The sequence below is a fragment of the Barbus barbus genome (assembly GCF_936440315.1).
Source record: "Barbus barbus genome assembly, chromosome: 1".
Taxonomy (NCBI): Eukaryota; Metazoa; Chordata; class Actinopteri; order Cypriniformes; family Cyprinidae; genus Barbus; species Barbus barbus.
This window is the reverse complement of record NC_136729.1, coordinates 46,318,584-46,338,913: the sequence shown is the minus strand read 5'-3', so window position 1 is coordinate 46,338,913 and position 20,330 is coordinate 46,318,584. Positions and strand designations below refer to the sequence as shown.

The 20,330-nt window shown below is 34.4% G+C and overlaps 1 protein-coding gene across 1 annotated transcript in view; it reads right to left on the bottom strand.

The window, feature by feature from the left end:
* Positions 1-12,450: 12,450 nt before the first annotated feature.
* Positions 12,451-20,330, bottom strand: part of LOC306872514 (phospholipid-transporting ATPase ABCA1-like) — a 151,931-nt gene continuing 144,051 nt past the window's right edge. The window contains exons 49-50 of the mRNA XM_079421115.1: positions 17,767-18,010; positions 12,451-14,715 (exon numbers count right to left, since the gene is read on the bottom strand). Of these exons, the coding sequence (XP_079277241.1) occupies positions 14,617-14,715; positions 17,767-18,010 (343 nt within the window). The 3' untranslated portion in view covers positions 12,451-14,616. The remainder of the gene's footprint in view (positions 14,716-17,766; positions 18,011-20,330) is intronic.

Here is a 20,330-nt window from a genome sequence, read left to right as displayed (position 1 = left end):
AAATGCTTTAGGCATATTTTAGACACAGCATACTAATTTTAACAAACGGAACCTTATTGTAAAGTGTTACCGTATTATTTGACAATGAAGAGTTGAATTTGCATGAACTATCATTAACAAAAATTAACTTACTTTAACAAATGTATTGCTTATTATCAGTTAGTTACTAATGGGACGTCAGACTATTGTAAAGTGTTAGCAGAGAATTAGTCCCACCTTAAACTAGTGAGTCGTGATGCCTAAACTATTTTACTTAGTCGTTCATCTGCAATATGTGCAGAAACAGTTTTAATCAAACTCTTTAATAACTCTTTACCTTTAAGTGCAAATATTTCAGTTCAGATACCTTCCACTTTATTTTTAAGTAAGAGCGTGCGCGCCATTTATAATTTGAATGTGTGAGACTTCCGGTGTTGATTTAATCCAGTCCTTTTACCTTTACAAAACATTATCCTGCTTGATACTGCATCTGGTATTCGTTATCATATTATTTTAATGCATTATTATAATCATAAACACACTTTTTTGTAGTGCAAGTCCTACTGTTTATCATTAATTTTTTATAACGATTAATGAATCAGAAGTCTCACACATTTCGTGTTTCAAAATAAGGTGGACACACTCTTAAAAATAAAGGTGCTTCACGATGCCATACAAGAACCTCTGTGTCTAAATGGTTCGTCGTTAATTTGTTTTTAAATCAGCATTTTACTGTAAAATTACATGCAATGTCTGGTTAGATCTTCTAGAGTTTAAGTTTTTTCAGTAGCATTTTTAACAGTTAAAATTACACTTATTTTTTTAATTTTTTTTACAGTGTATGGAATAGGTGTGAAGAACGTTTTATGCACCTGTATTTTTAAGAGTTGTAAAGAGAGTTTTGAATGAGAAACAGTGTTCAGTCGGGTGTAAAGGCTAGTGTTATGAACTAGTTAATAAAGGTGTGGACTGTAAATGGTTGACAACGCATCGGTCAGCTTCAGCAAGAGAAAAAAAAAGCCGAATCATTAAATGATTCATCGATAATATCGAGTCTGACTCAGCACGAGACCCCCTCCAAGAGTCTAGCTCACATCCCAAGAGAAGCGGGACCGACACCGTTGTGATTCACACAGACGTGAGAAGACGCAGCAGCAGAGCAGAGCTTTTAAAAGCATCTGAAAGCATCTTCAGTCCAGTGTAACATGAAAGCCGGCTGCGCTGACGGACACCTGACGCACTCTCCGCTGGGCGCGGCGCCGCGGTGACGTGAACGCGCCTAACACACCTGAACACACCTGAGCCCGCCGGAGTTTGCTGACTCACCTCGTTCAGAAAAACCCCGCAGAAGAAGCAGCTCGACTCATTCGGAGAGACGGAGACTCGCGGACAGAAAAGAGATTTCTGAAATAGAGGAGAAAGATGTGCTTTCAGACTCTAAAGCCGCAGGTAAGTTGATTTGTATTGCTCTTCATTAGTATGATTTCTCAGAAACCTCTTTCACAGTTTGAGTTGAATTTTGCGGGCTAAACCATTGTTTTATGCACGGGTCAATTTTGATTCAGTAATGGAAGGAAAACATCCAAAACACATTTAAGTGTTTAGTTTAATGCCATCTATTTGTGTCAGTGTATTTAAATTAGCCTATAATAGCTACATATCTTTGAAATATGTTTTATTTTTATTTCTAAACTGAGAGAAAAAGCAATAATGTAAAAGAAAGAAATACATATTTAATAGCTTTATTCATGTCTATATTAAGAGTTTCATATCATTCGCTTGATTGACATTTTATTCTTAAAAACATGGTATTTTTTTCTTCTTCTTCCTGGCTGTTGATCGTATTTTCTGATTTATGGAGTCATAAAAATAGATCCAGAATCCCATCTGTAACAACTTTAGAAGTCCCATCTGTTAGAAAAACTCTAATGTGTCTTTATGCAGTGTTCAGATTTATGTTAAATGAATGCAAATTAGCGCCTTATTTTCACATTTAAACATTACATTTACGAAATACAACAGAATTGTCCTGATATACTGTAATTAATCAACTGGAGAGGTATGATGATAGTAGACTGGCCCTTTGAAATGTATTTTTAGGTGCAATATTCGTTGTATTAGTATTATTGGCTATTGTTTTTTTATTGCTTTGATGGTTTCTGATGCTGTAAAATAGGAAAGGCTATTGCCTCAGTTGATTCAGTCAAATGAAGTGCTTTTTTAGTGGTGAACATTATGTTTTTAGGGTTCCAGCCAAACAGGTTTTACAGCAGATCATTGTAAAATCGTTGTTGATGTGAAGTCGTTCATCAGGTCTAGAGGAGACGAGAACGTGTTCAGATGGGGAGAGAAAATATGGCAAGATGTTGGCATAGCTGTTTGTATCTACGGCCCTGCTATGCCTCCATATTGCCATTTTTTCACTTCCAATGCCTGCACAGCAAAAAGAAATGCCAAGATGTTATAAAATGTCTATTATTATTTATTCCCGGTGGATGTTCATGTTTATGAGATGTCAAATGTGAAATAAATGTATAATAATTTAGATGTGTCATTCAAAATTCAATTTTTTTTTTACTATTTATTAATTTAGTCTTTTTTTTTTTCGTTATGTAACATTTTCTTACAATCCTACAATATATTTTTCCTAAATGAAACAATTGTCATGTTTTATTGAATGTGTAATATATAATGTGAGGTTACACCTTTATATGCATTTACATTAATACACACACAAACCTGATTTAGTTGTATAAGTTTTATTCTGATTTAAATCTTATGGGTCATATATTAAAGATGATACTATTATTTAATAATAATTTATTTATACATAATTGTATATATGTATTCTAAATAATAATTACACTATAATTGTTGATTTGAACGTGTAAACAGTTTTTAAGCATGCAGTATTAAGTTAAAAATGTATAATATAAATTCCTTGGCCTTACCAAAATACACGCATACTAACATTTGACCTAAATTCACATTATATATATATATAAGTGATCTTTATTTGACCTTTTAACTCTAGTACCCTAATTCTGTTTTATCTATCTGTCTTCTTTTTATTAAAGCTTTTCTTGAAAAACTAACACTAGCTTTCTTTTTCTATTCTATCTACTTGTTTCTTAAAAAAAACAAACATTAGGTTTCTTTTTTCTAAATTCCATCTACTAGTTTTCTTGAAAAACACAACCTTTCTACATGTACTGCGTTATAACCGAGACTTTTATGCATGTTGTTGCTTTGATTGCTTCTGTCCTTATTTTTAAGTCGATTTGGATAAAAGCATCTGCTAAACGCATAAATGTAATATATAGTGATGTAAAAAGTGAAAATCCCAACTGATCTTATATGAATATAAGCTATTAGTACTTAATATGACCCTAACAAAAGTTAAAATACAATCGAGTTTCTGACTGAACTGAATCTAAAGGGGTGATATTTTAAAAATGCATCAGATTAATTTAGCAATCACAAATAATTGTTGACACTTTAGTTTAGGGACCAATTCTCACTATTAACTAGTTGCTTATTAGCATGCATATTAACATATTGGCTGTTTATTAGTGCTTATAAAGCACATATTCTGCATCCCTAATCATACCCAATACATAAACTTGACAACTACCTTACTAAATATTAATTAGTAGTAATTAGGAGTTTATTGAGGCAAAAGTCGTAGTTAATAGTAAGAACTGGACCTTAAAATAAAGTGTGACTAAATTATTTAATAATAAAGAATGAAAACGTTTTTTGAAGGAATGAATCTTGATTATGGGCAACAAATTGAACAGTTTTCCTGAACAAAAATACTGCATTTAAACATAGTAGAATACTATTTTATACCTTAATATTATTTTTCTGTTCAGTGATTTGAATCAGCGAATTCTGAACATAAATAATCTAAACGAACCGATTCACTGAAACCCAGACATACACTGACTGTCGGTCATGAAAAAGTAGCTTGTAACGTTTTTGAAAACAGCAGAGCTGCGGTCACATTTCTGAAAAAATAAATCAATTAGTCAAATCAATAACATCGCTTCTGAAGAACAAGGCCATTTTTTATTTATTTGTTTTGCTATAGATGTTTATGAGCCGAGGCACCAGCTATGAAACAGACAAAAGAATAAATGTTTAAGTGGGAAACATGTCTTTCTCACACGCCCAGATATGAAGCGGCACCAGAGTAATCCTGCCGTTTAATCTCTGACGGTTAGTCAGCAAACGCTCGTCTGAAGAGTGGATTTGGGATTAAAATCCACTGGGAACTGGAAATGACTGAACTGAGGCTCAGAACCGAACCGGTTCAAACACGACCGCCAGCTCCTCTAAACTGGGTGGCTCCAGGACTGTTCTGAGGTCTTACTGCTTCTCTGGGATTTCTGTGTGGTCTTCTCTAGTTTTATACAAGCTTAGTAGTTTTAAGTTGTATACTAAACTTAACTTTAGTTAAGTTTTACACACCTTGTCTAAACCAAATTAAGCTTTTGGTTAGGTTGGTATTGTTAGGAAAGAAGTTTTTTTTTTTTTGTTAACATTAATAACTACCTTCTACATATTTTTAAAAAAACACCAACAGTAATGACTGAGCAGCTGCATCAACACCATTGTAAGTCTTGAACCGTTTGCTGGAGGAAGTTGAAGCTGTGCATGCATGTTCATTAGTGCGAACTTATCTATCAAACATAAGCTGGGAACATCAACAGAAATGGCTACAAAGAAGTTTTCATCAAATTCTGTTTTATCACTGCTTTCTAAAGTACTCCTGTTGGACCCACAAAAATAGACATATAGACTATAAAAAATAATAAAATAAAGACATACATTTATCACAATTATGAGAGTGATTAACGCACCACACACACTGCCTGTTGGGCAATGGACATTTCAGTTTACTTTAGAAAAATCTTGCAAAATTACTGCCTCTGACTTTTTCAGTAAAGCTAACCTAATTAAAACTGTTAGAATTGTTACTGTTTTTTTTTTCTTCCTTCGATTTCAAATTTTGAGTTTATAATTACTCGCTTGACACTAATTTACATACTTAAACGTATGTTCAGTTTCTGCTTTAAATGTTCAAGTGTAAAACTTGGCTGTACAAGTAATTTAAACTCTTTACCGTTTCTTTCTTTCTTTTTTTAAAATATTGTCTAGCTGAATCTCATTTAACTTAAATAAGTTGACATTTGTTATATTATTTCAAAGTATGGGAACATACAATTGTGTTACCATGATTTTCTTACAGTGTGCTCAAAGATTAACTCAAGAAACCTGCTTTGGAAAATTTTCAGCAATTACCAGGGCTCAGTTCGTTTTGAGAAATGTACCACAATTGCAGAATTTGTAAGAATACAGTATTATTCTATTCCAAATTTAGACACTATTTGCCATGTTTATAAAAATCAGTCTTTCACAGTTTAAGTCATATGCTTGACAAAATCCAGTAGGCTTTTTATTTCCCTTTGGCTTTTTTATTATTGCAGTAAATATGATTTGTGACTAACCAAAGTTTGATTTTTAGACGTTTTGTTCATCTCAAAAGTAAAAGAAAATGAACGCAACTTTTATGAATTTTGAAGGCTATAAATTTGCTGGCTAATGCTAAACATAAATTCAGTAAGATTAATCACATTGGCACTGGTGATGTTCGACTTTGCCAGTCGGAGATCACTAAAAATAAGAGTACAGAGAATTGAACTTGCAGACACTGTGGTGATGAGATACATAGCAGACTGTCGTCACTCAATGGCTGGATGTCTAAGTGGTGCTCGCAGCATTAAAGCACTTTGTGTAAATGATATAATCACTGATCTTAACCTAGATGCGCTCTGTTTGACAGAAACCTGGCTAAAACCAGATGAATGTATTATTTTAAATGAGTCTACCCCCCAAGATTACTGTTATAAAAATGAGCCGTGTCCAAAAGGCAAAGGGGGAGATGTTGCTACAATTTATAGCAATATTTTCAATATTTCTCAAATGTCTGGTTTCATTTTTAATATCCATGTAAATAATGAAAAGGATGCGTTGGGATCAGCATTTATAGACATTCTAAACTCTATTGGGATGAACAGGACCTACTCATTATCAAAATCATACTTTAGATTTAATATTATCCCATGGAATTGATGTTAATGGTGTTGAAATTCTGCAGCAGAGCAATATCATCTCAGATCATTCTCTATTCTTGTGTAAACTCCATATAGCTAAAGCTGTAAATTCAACTCCTTGTTACAAGAACCATCACTTCTACAACAAAAGACTGCTTTGTAATCTTCCTGATTTATCTCAATTCCTCAGTATATCCAACAACTAAGAACAACTTGATGTTGTAGACATGGTTGCTCCCTTACACTTAAAAAGGTTAAAGAAACCCGTGGTATAATGAGCATACTCGTGGTATAATGAGCATACCCGTGGTATAATGAGCATACTCGTGGTATAATGAGCATACCCGTGGTATAATGAGCATACTCGTGGTATAATGAGCATACCCGTGGTATAATGAGCATACTCGTGGTATAATGAGCATACCCGTGGTATAATGAGCATACTCGTGGTATAATGAGCATACCCGTGGTAAAATGAGCATACTCGTGGTATAATGAGCATACTCATGGTATAATGAGCATACTCGTGGTATAATGAGCATACCCGTGGTATAATGAGCATACTCGTGGTATAATGAGCATACCCGTGGTAAAATGAGCATACTCGTGGTATAATGAGCATACTCATGGTATAATGAGCATACCCGTGGTATAATGAGCATACTCGTGGTATAATGAGCATACTCGTGGTATAATGAGCATACTCGCGCTCTAAAGAGTATGGAATGGAGCGCAGCTGGACGAAAACAAATCTAGAGGCATTTCGTATTAACAAATTAAAACTGCTAGATCTGCTTACTTATAGTCTCTTTCAGAAGAAAACAAACTGAACCTCAGGTATTTATTCAATAGAGTGGCTAAATGAATGAAAATAAAGCATCAACAGACGCTGACATTTCCCAACAGCACAGCAGTAATGATTTTATAACTTCTTAAACGTCTTATAAATTCCACTCATTCTCTCCCACAGGACAGGAATAATTGTTTAAACTTGTTAAATCATCTAAACCAACAATATGTATGTTAGATCCTATGCCATCTAAGCTACTAAAAGAGGTGCTTCCAGAAGTCATAGATCCTCTTCTGAATATTATTAATTTGTCAGTGTCATTAGGATATGTCCCAAAACCTCTAAACAGGCTGTTATTAAGCCTCTCATTAAAAGACCACAACTTGATTGTGGATTAGTTAATTACAGACAGATCTCGAATCTCCCTTTTCTGTCAAAAATATTAGAGAAGGCAGTATCCTCTCATCTATGTTCCTTAGACAAAAAAAAAAAAAAAGGTATCTGTGAGTATTTCCAGTCAGGATTTAGACCGTATCATATAGTACTGAGACTGTTCTCATTAGAGTTACAAACGACCTGCTCTTATCATCTGATCGTGGTTGTATTTCTCTGTTAGTGCTACTGGATCATAACATATTTGCCGAAATCTGGGTTTCAACCTTAAAAGCTTTTTAAACTATTGAACAAACTTTCGAAACTTTGTCTGACCAACTTTGCTTTTTCAGAAAAAAAAGTGATTAATTTCTTTGATTTTCAATTTGTTTTAATACTCCCCTAAATTCAAATCTGCATTCCGTTTGTTAAATTCAATTCAAATTCAGGTAATGAACTGGAATTTCAAAAGCTTTCTCATTTCCATTCCTAATGCTGTATAATCCTACTAAATATAAGATATATGGGATTTACAGCATCTAATGTCCATGACAAATAATGAAGAATAAAATTACATACAGGCTGTACTGTTCATAGCCCTGATAATAACAAGACTGAGCAAAAAAAAGTCACTTCACAGACTGACCAGTAAGTGGCGCTGTTCCATTACATAAAGACAGGAAACCATCAAACCTGCAACACTGTAACCTTCTGAGAATGAGTGCACGTGTTTAGCTGTACTTCAGAAGAGCTGAATCTGACAGAAGCTCAGTTTGATGTGAACGTGTGTGCCTTTCCTGCTGGTTATATAGGATGAGGGATGGTTTACTGAAACTAAACTGGCCAGATGGGTTTCCTCACCTTGACCAAAGTTGTGTGTGTAGTCTCATGACCTTTGCCCTCGTGACACCGCTCACCTTGCAACCACAGTAAACCTTGCTAGTCGGATCCAAGTTACCATCTGTGCAGCATCGACCACATCATATCACACACACACACACACACACGCGCACTCAAACTCACACACACACAGATCAAACACCTCACTTCACAAAGACCTTCAGAAACACAACGCATCCACCTGCTCAAGAACCTGATCAATCCATCTTTTCATTCCACACACCTGCTATCAGAAATAGCACAAGTGTGTGTGAGAATGTTGTCAGATGAGATTTTCATGCTGTACAGCGACTGTTTCTGTCTCTGTGCTGTGTATTTGTTCAGATTCATTTAAGAGAGAGATGTAGCGTCTCACTTGGGACCAACCACCCGCAGGAAACATGGACGAGCTCCTGTTGTTAAGGCAGTTTCACACTGAGCGCGATGCAAGTCATTTTTTTAATTCTTACAAACAGTAGATTTATGTAAAGTACTCTGATAGTAGTGACTTTTAGATAGAGATGGATGCTTTCGAAACGGCGTTGAAGCACCTTTGTGAATCATTTGTTTGGAATCAGTGATTCAGAGAGCATATCCAAATTCAGTAAATGAGGCTTTGTTTATTTCAAGCTTATGTTTTTTTTTTGTTGTTGTAGAACTTTCAGATTCTGCTTGATTTGATCCCATCCTAAACAAATCCTGTTTCTGCTGTTGGTTTTTTGTTTTATGTATTAATATGTAGTCACTTGACAATTCATTTTGTAACAGTTTTCCAGCATAAATAAATAAATAATCGATCAATGGAGGGCCATTACGGGGCAATCTCTGTGAAACCTGTGTCTATTTGGGTTTTTTACTTAATCAGTTTTATCAATGTGTAGAAATTTTAATGTACATTTGTTTAAAAAAGGAAGAGTTGTAGTTAATAGTCTCTTATTATATAAGAATAACCAAACACTCCATAAAACAAACAAAACAAGCCCTACAATTTATTAAAATATTATTATACATACACTGCATATTTAATGGTACTAGATATGTGAAATGCATTTAATAGACTATACTGTCAATACAACATTGGCGATTGGTTTGTAATGGGTGTTTTTATGCATGTTTTGGGTTGAGTTTTTATTGCATTTCATTTGAAATGCTTTGTTTCTTCTGTCACTAGTTTTAGAGAGCGATCTACACACAAATTAATTCACTGTCCAATAAAAGAGACTCCTGTAACTTTTATAAAGTAACTAGGAGCCTGCTCATATTTCCTGATGTTTACACTCGTTTCTGTCTACTTCTTCGTCCATACAGGTACTGATTCTCCTGTTGTTTCCGCCAGTAAATCATGATAATAAATATGTTGTTGTAATTTTAGCTAATGTTAACCTACACTATGCTACTAGCGTTTCTACAGAAGCAGCAGCCAATGAGCGCCAGGGTTCTCTCAGACGATTAGTGAAACACAGAGCATCATGCCATTCAGCTAATAATATTTACAACGATTATAGTATAATATTGTATATGAGTACAGTCTCCATTTGATGTGAGTGTACACCATTCAGATGACTCTTCACATGCACGTTTTATGGGTCAAGGGCGTCTCACCTCTGAAGAGCTGGAATGATTCTCTCTCAACAGGTTCTGCTCGATCTCATCTTCCATGCACATTCATCTCAGGATCTGACGTGAGCAGCTCTGCATCCATATGGCACACAAGGACTTGTGTGTGAGAGAAAGAGAGAGAGAACAGATTGTTGTGGGACCCTTCAGTCCTGCCCTGTGAACCTGACGCCACAATCACTAGCAGGAGAGCAAAACCACTGCTGATAGAAGGGCAGCGACACACGCTCACACAGCTGTTACACACACACACACACACGCGCTCACACACACACACACGCTCACACACACACACACACACCAAAATTAACTTCTGACACATCTGCCAATGGCTGGAATTACAGTTATTCATTTTGTGACTTTTAGTGACTTACCAATTAGGACAAAATGATGTGACTCACAGCTGGTGATATAAATGTATAGACATTGTGTGTAAAATATACAAAATATGGCTAGTAACTATTTGATAGCACACACAACACTGTGTTTCAGTAAGATATGTTTTTGAAAGAAAAATATTTAATAAATTATTTATATTTTTATATATAAATAAAAAAAATCTGTAGATTAAAACAAATGACATTACATTAAAATAGATAAAATATTGATTACAATAAATAATAAAATCTAAATAAACGTAAATAAAGTATTAAGAACACACTTAGAGTTAAGTCTTTCAAAACTTCAGGTTGTCCAAAATCTAAAGTTGTTTAGATTTTATGAAATAATTATCTTCTGCTCCTATTAAAATCTAGTAAAAACAGTAAAATTGTGAAATGTTACAATTTAAAATAAATTAATTTTCAGCATCATTACTCCAGTTTTCAGTGTCACATGATCCCTCAGATTAATTCTAATATGCTGATTTATTGCTCGTGAAACATTTTTATTTTCAAGGTTGAAAAAAGTTGTGCTGCTGAATATTTTTGTGGAAATGTTGTCATTTGCAAGGATTTGAAACACCATTGTTGAGCAATTCCTAGGAAAGTTGCAACTTGGCCCATGAAGCCAGAAACCACAAAAAAAAGACACACACACACACACCCACCAACAGTATCACTATAAACCAAAATGAACTACTTCACTCTGATAATATGATTAAAGATAATAACTTAAAAGCTCCTGATTAAAAATAAAATTTTAATTTCAATTGAATCATTTAAATCCTTCACATCCCTTAATTTTTAACAAGTTGGAATCAAAAGGCAAATCGTTCTTATGTGTTTGTGTGTATGCGGCAGTAATGCTCAAAAGATCTGTTAGAGCACTTTTCCTGAGGCTGCAATGATCCATCAATTGGTAAAGAGTCCCTGCTTCCCTTTGATTCTGGTTTTATGCTCATAGATTCAAACACATGGATATCAGCAGCCGTCACTCAGAAACATGTCAAAATCCATGCTCTGCCCGAAACCTGTCCCGAAGCCCACATTAACATTTTACTGCTTAATAAAACCCAGCACATTTTACTGGGCAGCGCACTGTCATTAAACTCCCCAGCTGTACTTTCGGATCAAAAACTAAACTACAACACACTGCCCTTCTAAAGGCTCCATCACACCTTACATTATCTGTACTTCCCTGGTTCGAGTCCTACTTCATGGGTAAAAGCCTCAAGGTATTTTGGAGGGGATGAGTGTTTTAGTCACAGCAGCTGAACACGGGCGGGGTACCTCAGGGTTCGGTGCTCAGCCCTCTCTTTTTCTCAATATACACAACAACTCTAGTATATTCTTTAATAAGTAATAATTCAAAAAGTATGTTAAAGTGTACTTCTTCACAAGGGAAATTCATTGAAAAGTAAAAAACAAACAAAAACAACAAAAAAACTATTCTACTCACAGAATTATGAAATTACATATAAAGATGTAGTTGAGTGGGTCAAAAAAGCACGCTAAAGTTCTACTATAATTGCATTTGTTATGCAGATAAACTATAATGAATTTTATTTATGTGATTAATGTGCACTTACGTGTCTGAAAACATAGAGTTTGCACTTACTTTTTTATATTTTCAGTATATTTTTTAAAGTAAATTATATCCATAAGTAATCTTTTTTTTTGTTGTTGTTAAAGTGTACTTCTTCACAAGGATTCACTGAATATTAAAACAGATTTTTGGTTATAATTTATCTTTCATACATTTATAATTAAGATTACAAATAGACTTAGATTTAAAATCTCCATATTAGCCAAATATAGTAACAGGTGAAGGAATCGCCCATGCAGAGGCAGAGGAGCTGACATTTAACAGAGATGTTCAGAGGTAACGGAGTGAACCTTGCATAAGATTTGGTGCCAGCTGGTGTAAATGTGTGTCCACCAAACACTCGCTGACAACCTCAATACTGCCGGCCAGCTGCAGATCGACCCCTGCGGCTCAGAAAAACCTGCCATAACAACCAAACATGTTCCTCACAGGGATGGTTCAGTATTTGTGTTCAGTCAGCGAATCACTGCCTACAGTATGTAATGCAAATAAAATTATAAATGCATTATTGCCGGGACAGTCAACAGTAGTGCTGTGTAATTTACTCTGATTCAACATAATGATCCTAACTATTGAAAATATTCCAAGAATGATAATCTTTCCAGTACAGAATCACACATAAATTCAGTTCAAATGCATTTGTATAGTGTTTTTCGTTTTTCATAATACAATGATGCCTTACAAAGGCAGAGAGGAAGACAAAAGAGTCTGTGGCTATGACAATTTTAATGCAGATTTGCAAAGAGGCTGTAATGTAAGGTTACAAATGATTTTGAACTTGACAACCGGCCTACAGCTCATATGTGTGAGTGTGTTTGTGTGTGTGTTTCTCATTGATGTCTGGACATTTTACAGAAAAAAAAAGTGTTTCTTGGGTAAATGCAAATGCCAGCAAACGTATAGTTTCTCAGGGGAATGCAACATTTTTGCAAGTTTTTTGGGACAATACAAATTTTTTTTAAATGCAAGCACATAGTTTCTTGTGGGGAGAAGCAAAACTTTAGTGTACAAATGGAAAGTTTCTTGAGGAAATGCAAGTGTCTTGTGGAGGAACACAAATCTTGGGTGCAGATGCAAAATTTGTTGGGAAAATGCAAAACTTTTTCTAGCAAGCGTAACATTTCTTTGGGAAGCATTACATTTTTGTGAGCAAACGTGAAGTTTAATGTGGGGAATGAAACATCTTTAGCATGCAAACAAAGTTTGTTATGGGGAAACGCAAAACTTTAATGTGCAAATGCAATGTTTCTCGGGGGAACAAAATGTTTGCATGCAAATGTAAAGTTTATCAGAGAGGAATGCAACGCTTGTGTGTGAAAGAAAAATTTGTTAAGGAAATGCAAAACTTTTTCTAGCAAGCATAAAGTTTCTCAGGGAAGCACAACACTTGTGCGCAAATGTGAAGTTTCTTGAGAATTTTTGCATGCAAATGTAAATTTTTTTTAGTTTTTTATTCTATACTAATTAATCAAGAATTTGTGATATACATTAAACCCACCTGTACCTAAATGGACATGGTAATTGAAAAAATGAAAGATGAGTGGGGAAACGTATATAAACGTACTGCAACTTTTCACCATCAGGACTAAGCATTTTCAACTGCTATTCTATAATTGCTCTTCAAGTCGGGACTTGAGCGCTCTCACATACTGAGACTGATGCCGGAATTTGCTCTCGCTAATGGTGACGTTAAATGTGGCCTCGGTTGGCATCCAAATATCAGCTTATGGGGCAACAACCATTCTCTGTGAAATTACAGGCCCGTGTGAGTGGCTTAACAAAGCCTCTTCTTCTAGTTCTTAAGACTCACTTCATACGCATTCACAAGCATATGCTACAGAGGGAAAAGTTAATGCATTGGATGACCCAGCTGCAAAAGCGTGGCTTCTTGTAGGAAGATGTAATAGAAAATCAGCTACTTAAAGATCATGACTGGAAAAAGAAACAGAAAACGAGCCGAAGTGAGGGTCTTTGGATCTCACTGCAAAAGGAAAGGTTGAATCTGTGAAATGAAAGTTGAGGCTCAGCAGAGTGTGTAAATGTTTAATGTGTGTCTGTGCATAAAGCAATAAGCAGAACAAACATCCGAGCGACAGACGCACAGGATCATGGGAGTGCATACGAATGCTGAATAAACGGCAGGATTATCGCATACAGTAAGTGCTGAGATCTTCTTCATTTAGCTTACACATGAGTTTCCTACAGACATAAAGAAGTGATTCCCAACCACAGCTACATGTGAACTAAAAGACAAAACTGATTTTGATTTTGCTTGTAAAACCTGAGAGAAAATATGACTTACAGTATAAAATATAAAAATATTAGAGTGTACTTGAGCCTTATTGATGTTGTACAGGTATGCAAGACAGAAAAGGTTGGGAAACGCTGCTCTAAAGTGCATGACATTTTAGTCCTGAGATTCAAAAGCAAAAATCAATGCATGTGGTCTTTCAATAAGTACAAGTGACAACTAGAAAATAGATTGACAATAAAGCTACAATTTCTTTCTGTCGTTTGATATAAAGTCAAAAATAAACCCCAAATCACCAAAAAATAACGTGTGAATTAGTTCTTCAGTTTTTGTTACAGTACACAATGCAAATGTAAATATATAATCTCTTTGCATCTGGTAAAAATATAATGTGTACGGAAATAAGACATAGTTAAATATGGAGCATATAATGTTACGCAGTGCAAATTATTTCACTGATAAAAATATTGTATAAAAACGACCCTGAGTTTTCCTGAAGGTTCTCTCTCTGTTCTTGGTTGGACGCTTTAAAGCTTTTAATCTTGCCGGTCTACATGGAGATTTGGATGTCAAATAAATAAATAACTCTGGTAGTGCCTGGTTTCTGCTGATTGGTGTTTGATTCAAGTTGCTGATGTTTGTATTTCATCTTTCAGATCCACGTCGTTCTCAAACGCACCGTCCTCTTCATCACGCTGCTGCCGTGCAAAATTCACAAAAACCTGAAAAAGACAGAGAAACACGTCAAATGAGGAAGAAACCACTCGCATTTAAATGTCAATCTCTTTCTGTCTCTTTATAGTTCATTTCTACAATGCAGACATTGTTTATTTCTGATGAGACATTTTTAGCTTGTCTGGGAATCACAATGCTTTGTTTTAAAAAACAAAAAACATTCCATTCAAATATTCAAATTGCAAAAAACAACCAAAAACACAACGAAAAAAAACAACAACAATCCAATGGGGAAAAAGGCCAAAGATAAATTTGTAATGTAATTGAAAGGCTAAAATTTGTAAAAAAAAAAAAAAATGTAATTATATATATATATATATATATATGACATTTAAATTTCCATTGCGTACAGTCTGGCATCATAACATCACATCTTTAAAATTCATTTTTTAATTCCATCAAATGTATTAATTATTAGTAATTATGTTTCTATTATATACATTTTACTGTTTATTTAATTTTAATTTTAACCTCAAACAAAGACTGACTGAAACTGAAATTGGAATTTTTTTTTTTTCCTAAATTACAACAAAATTAATACAGTTTTTTAAGAGAAACCAATATCACAGTGTTTTCTGTTTTTAATTCAAATACTTTTTTTTTTTAATTACAACAAAATTTGTATTTTTTATTATTTGTTATTTTATTTCATCTGCAAAGCATTGATAAAACCTTTCAGTTCAACCACTCAGAATCAGATTTAGCACTGATTTCTGGTCTATAATTTGGTTTATATCAGATATTTTTGGTTGTTTGGACTCTCAGTTGGCAGTAATATTGGCATGTGCTGTGAGAGACAGTGGGCATACTCTCAGATGAAACATGCCAGGACAGAGCAGGAAGCGTTGGGATCTTCCTCACAGAGATAAAGACTGCACTCATGAGTTCAGACTCAATCCCTCTATCGAGTGTGTGAGACTGCGGATGATATCGCAGGTAAAGAGCAGCACTTCACGCTGACAGGATGGACAAACAATGATTTACTGCAGTCGCCGAGCATTTACTGTACAGCGAGTGTGTCTGGAGAATCACTGAAAGAGTCGCACAAAAGTCACAGAGGAGAGAAGACATTTCTAACAGAGTTACACACGGGACAGAGACGTCGAGTGCTTAATACTTTCCCAAGACAAAACCCGGAAAACTCATTTACATAAATGAAGCATGGATGTGAATATTTGCAGACACTGTCTGAATTTTGGTAACCAAACAGTAAGATACCAGTGGCTACTGATGTCCATTGAATGGAGAAAAAAAAAAAAAACATACAAAGGACAAAAAAAAAAAAAAAAAACTAATTTTTGGGTAAACTGTCTCTCATCAAGAAACATCAAGCATATGAAAAATAAGTAATTGTGTCAAATTCAAATTGTCAAATTGTGTGTGCACTTGTAGTGTACTTCAAATCTGTATTTGCAGATCATTTAATATTAATGAAATAAAAGGCCACTTAAGTGACTTTCTAAACACACTTAAGCGCACTTTCAAAAAGTGTTTCAAATTAATTTCAAATCATTGTTTTAATAATCGTATGTCATGCTTAAAAGAATGTAAATATAAAAATATAAAATCTAAACTGCTTAATATTACTTTGTAATAATGCCAAATTAAAAGTTTTTTAAAGTACATTTTAAATAATTGTTTTAATAATCCATTGTTGTGTTTTATAGAAGTACACTTATTTTGATGTGTTGACTAACATACTAAAGCACATGTAAAATACTTGATTATCATTTCAACTGTAGTGTTATTCAATATTACAGTTAATACTGTATATTTTAAATAGTCATAATTACATCTTATTACAAATGTGTAATTACAAATATATTTATATACAATTTCAATAGAAATGACATTAAAGTATATTTTAGTTATTTCAGTATCATAAATGCTTGTCAGTACATTCGGCAGTACTTTAACCATATTTCAAAGACAACAGAAATTACGTATAAAGATGTACTTTAGTCCTACTTAAGTGGGTCAAAAAAACTCTAGAGTTCAGCTAATTGCATTTAATATCAATGTAAACTGTAATAATTTTTCTTTCAATCACAATTAATTATCTAAATTATTACATTCAGTTCACATGCAAAGCTGCAGTCCGTAAGTTTTGACTCTTTGTCGCCATCTCTGTTTGAAAACCTACAATTGCAGTAATTTGCAGAATTATTGTCTTATCGTGGGTTGTTAAGGTTGTTAACCGCTCCGTCGCGAATTAATCTAATGTTTTGAGGAGTATGTGTGGCTGTCAGTCACCGCACCGGTGTCATCTGAACAAGTAACAAGTCTGCCACTTTTGTTCTGACCAACTGAGGAAAAAAGCATTACAATAAATCATGCTATAGCGGTGATTAAATATTATGATCGAAAGTAAATTATGTGTAGTCTAATCTCTAATCATACCATTTGAATTTCATATAAAGAAATTATTTTAATCCAAATTATTCTTCCTTAGAACTGGTTCTCTTTAAAACACAAATCTTGTGTAATCCCAGAAGGCTATCTGTAATCAGATGCACATTTAATTGATTGGAAAATAAAATAATTTATGATACATTTAATTATTCCAGCTGCTTTGAGAAAAGGCTATAAACGATCCGCCACCATCCTCACATGCGATATAGCTTATCTAGCTGGGACAATGTTTACAGACGTGACATGACGCGGTGGCATGCACAAATTTCCAGCGAATTCCAACCAGTATCACTCAAGTTAGAAAACATTATTATAAGCTTACTGTTGTGAATCGGGCGAAGGTAAGGAGATAATATTGAACACTGGCTGGTTATGTACTTGCTCAAAAATTGATGTCAGATCATTTTTAATGAAATAAAGTTACGGACTGCAGCTTTAAGTGTTCTTTAAAGTATTGTGCTACTGTAAGTGCTAATTTCAGAATCTAAAGTAGAATAATAACATATTTTATGATTCCCATACTCACTTACAGCTTCTTCAAAATACTAGATATAAATGTTGGATGACATTACGCCTATGGGATGTCCCCACTTTTCACAAAAACAAATGTGTGTGTGTGTGTGTACCTGGTCTAGTGTGGTCTGGGACACAGAGTAATCCTCCACATGCAGCAGCTGCTGGTGTTTGTTGAGTTGGCTGAAGATGTGTGCGAGAGCTCCGTCTCCCTGTGGGATCTGGTACTGCAGGGTGTTGTGATGTTTCTCTTTCAAAACGCTGCCGGGAAACGTGTCGCGCACAAACGTCTCCACCGTGCACAGGTCGGCATGATCGGCACTCACGCGTATGATCAGCGTGTATCCTTCCCCAAACCTGCAACACACACACACACACACACAGAGTTACAGGCCATAACTCTTCACAACCTGGATTAGTTTGAGATCAAAGCACATATGAACCACAGATCATTTCATGCAGAATTCAACAACATTGCCACAAACTTCAAAGAAGAAGAACAATTTCCTGCACACCATCTAATAAAAAAGCCCTATTTCTGCTTTCTCTTTCCACCGAGTATGCGATGCGTTCCGTGCTGAACACTGAAAACAAATCTCTTATCTGACTTTTCCTCATTTTGAATTTTTGTCTTGATCTTTTGATTTAACATCTCGCAATTATACATGTTATTGTCGGAATTCTGAGTTAATAAATCACAATTCTGTTTTTTTTTTTCATTGAATTCTTAGTTAACACGCCGCAATTCTAACTTGTTCTCGAAATTCAGATTTAAAATCCCACGATTCGGATTTATTTAAAAAAAATTTGCAATTGTGTTAACATTCCGCAATCCTGCCTTAAAAGAAATATAAAATAAAAAAAAAACAAAAAAAAAACATGAATTGCAAGATATAATCCCTCAATTCTGAGAAAAAAAGGCTAAATTGCAAGATAATAGCTGAAAATTGTGAGAAAGAAAATATAAAGTCAAAAGAAGTGTCTTAGAAACTTGCACCTTGACTTTTATTCCTGGAATTCAGATTTTGTTGATTTTAATGTTGCAATCCTGACTTTTTAGTTAGTTCTGATTTTAATTGTATTTTTATTTTATTTTTTTTCAGAATTTTGATTTAACATCTCCCAATTCTGAGTTTTATTACTGGATTCAGATTTAATATCTCTTACTTCTGAATTTTATTCTCAGATTTCATAGTTAACATTGCAATTCTGATTTTTTTTTTTTTTTTTTTTTTAAATTTGAGTTAACATCTTGCAATTGTAACTTTCTTTTTCCTTCAGAATTTTGAGTTACATTTACATTTACATTTATTCATTTAGCTGACACTTTTATCCAAAGCGACTTACAATTGCTATATATGTCAGAGGTCGCATGCCTCTGGAGCAACTAGGGGTTAAGTGTCTTGCTCAGGGACACATTGGTGTCTCACAGTTGATTCGAACCCGGGTCTCTCACACCAAAGGCATGTGTCTTATCCACTGCGCCATCACCACCCACCCAGAGTTAATATCTTCGAGTCCTGAGATAAAATTCATACAAAGAGTCAGAACTGTAATATATAATCTCTCAATTCTGAAGAGAAAAGGCTGAATTGCAAGATGATAAATAAAGTCAAAAATGTGTTATAAATGAGCAATTCTGACTTTTGTCTCAGAACCTTGAATTAACAACAGATGTTGACTGTCACAACTTTGGGCTATCATTGAGCTATAGATGTTAACTCTAAATAGTAAAATGTTAACTCAGAATTGTGAGGAAAAGAAGTCTGAATTTTGACAATCACAGTTACATTTTATATATTTATTTATTTTTATTTTGTGGTGGAAACAGACTTCCATGTATGGCTTTATTAGACTTATAAGAACACAATGCACAACCTGCATAAGTAGTTTCATTGGGTCTTAGTTCACAGCTTTCTTTTCCATTCCATGAAAGAAGTCAAATAGGTTTGCGTGTCACACAAACACATCTAAAGCAGCAGAGATAAACGGTGTCTCTATATTTCCATCCTTCTAAACAGTGAATGTGTGAAAGGTAGAAGCAGATTTATGGTCTGTATAAAGAGTGCAGCAGTAGATTGTTGCAAAATGTAGCTGTCTTATAAAAACTTCCTCCACTCTCAACATTACTGACGTACATTAGAAGCACTCCAGTGCTTTTATCTTTCTTGTTACACAAAGGTGTGGGATCACACACACACACACACACACACACACACACACACAGAGACTCTGAGTGAATTGGATGAAAAACTCACACTAAGCACAGTGACTCTAGTAATGGAGCGGTTTGATTGGCGACTGACAGGCTTACAGATGCTTTTATTGGACGCCAGTTAATTTGTGTTTGTTTAGGTGTGTGTGTGTGTGTGTGTGTGTGTGTGCACGAGCATGTGTTTACTCAAGGGTTTGTGTTTATAAACACTCAGCATCAATATGAGTTTATCAGAGTAACTGCTTGCTCTCAAAATAATAAAAGCACACAATGATAATTTAAAATAAATAAGTTTATTGTCTGTATTGTTTTTTTTTTTTTTTTATAAAAAACTACTTTTATTCAGCATTGATGCATTAAATTGATCAAAAGTGACAGTAAATACTTTTATACTGTGACATATCTGACAGTTTCCCCAAAAAATATTTAGCAGCATAACTGTTTTCAACATAGATAATAATC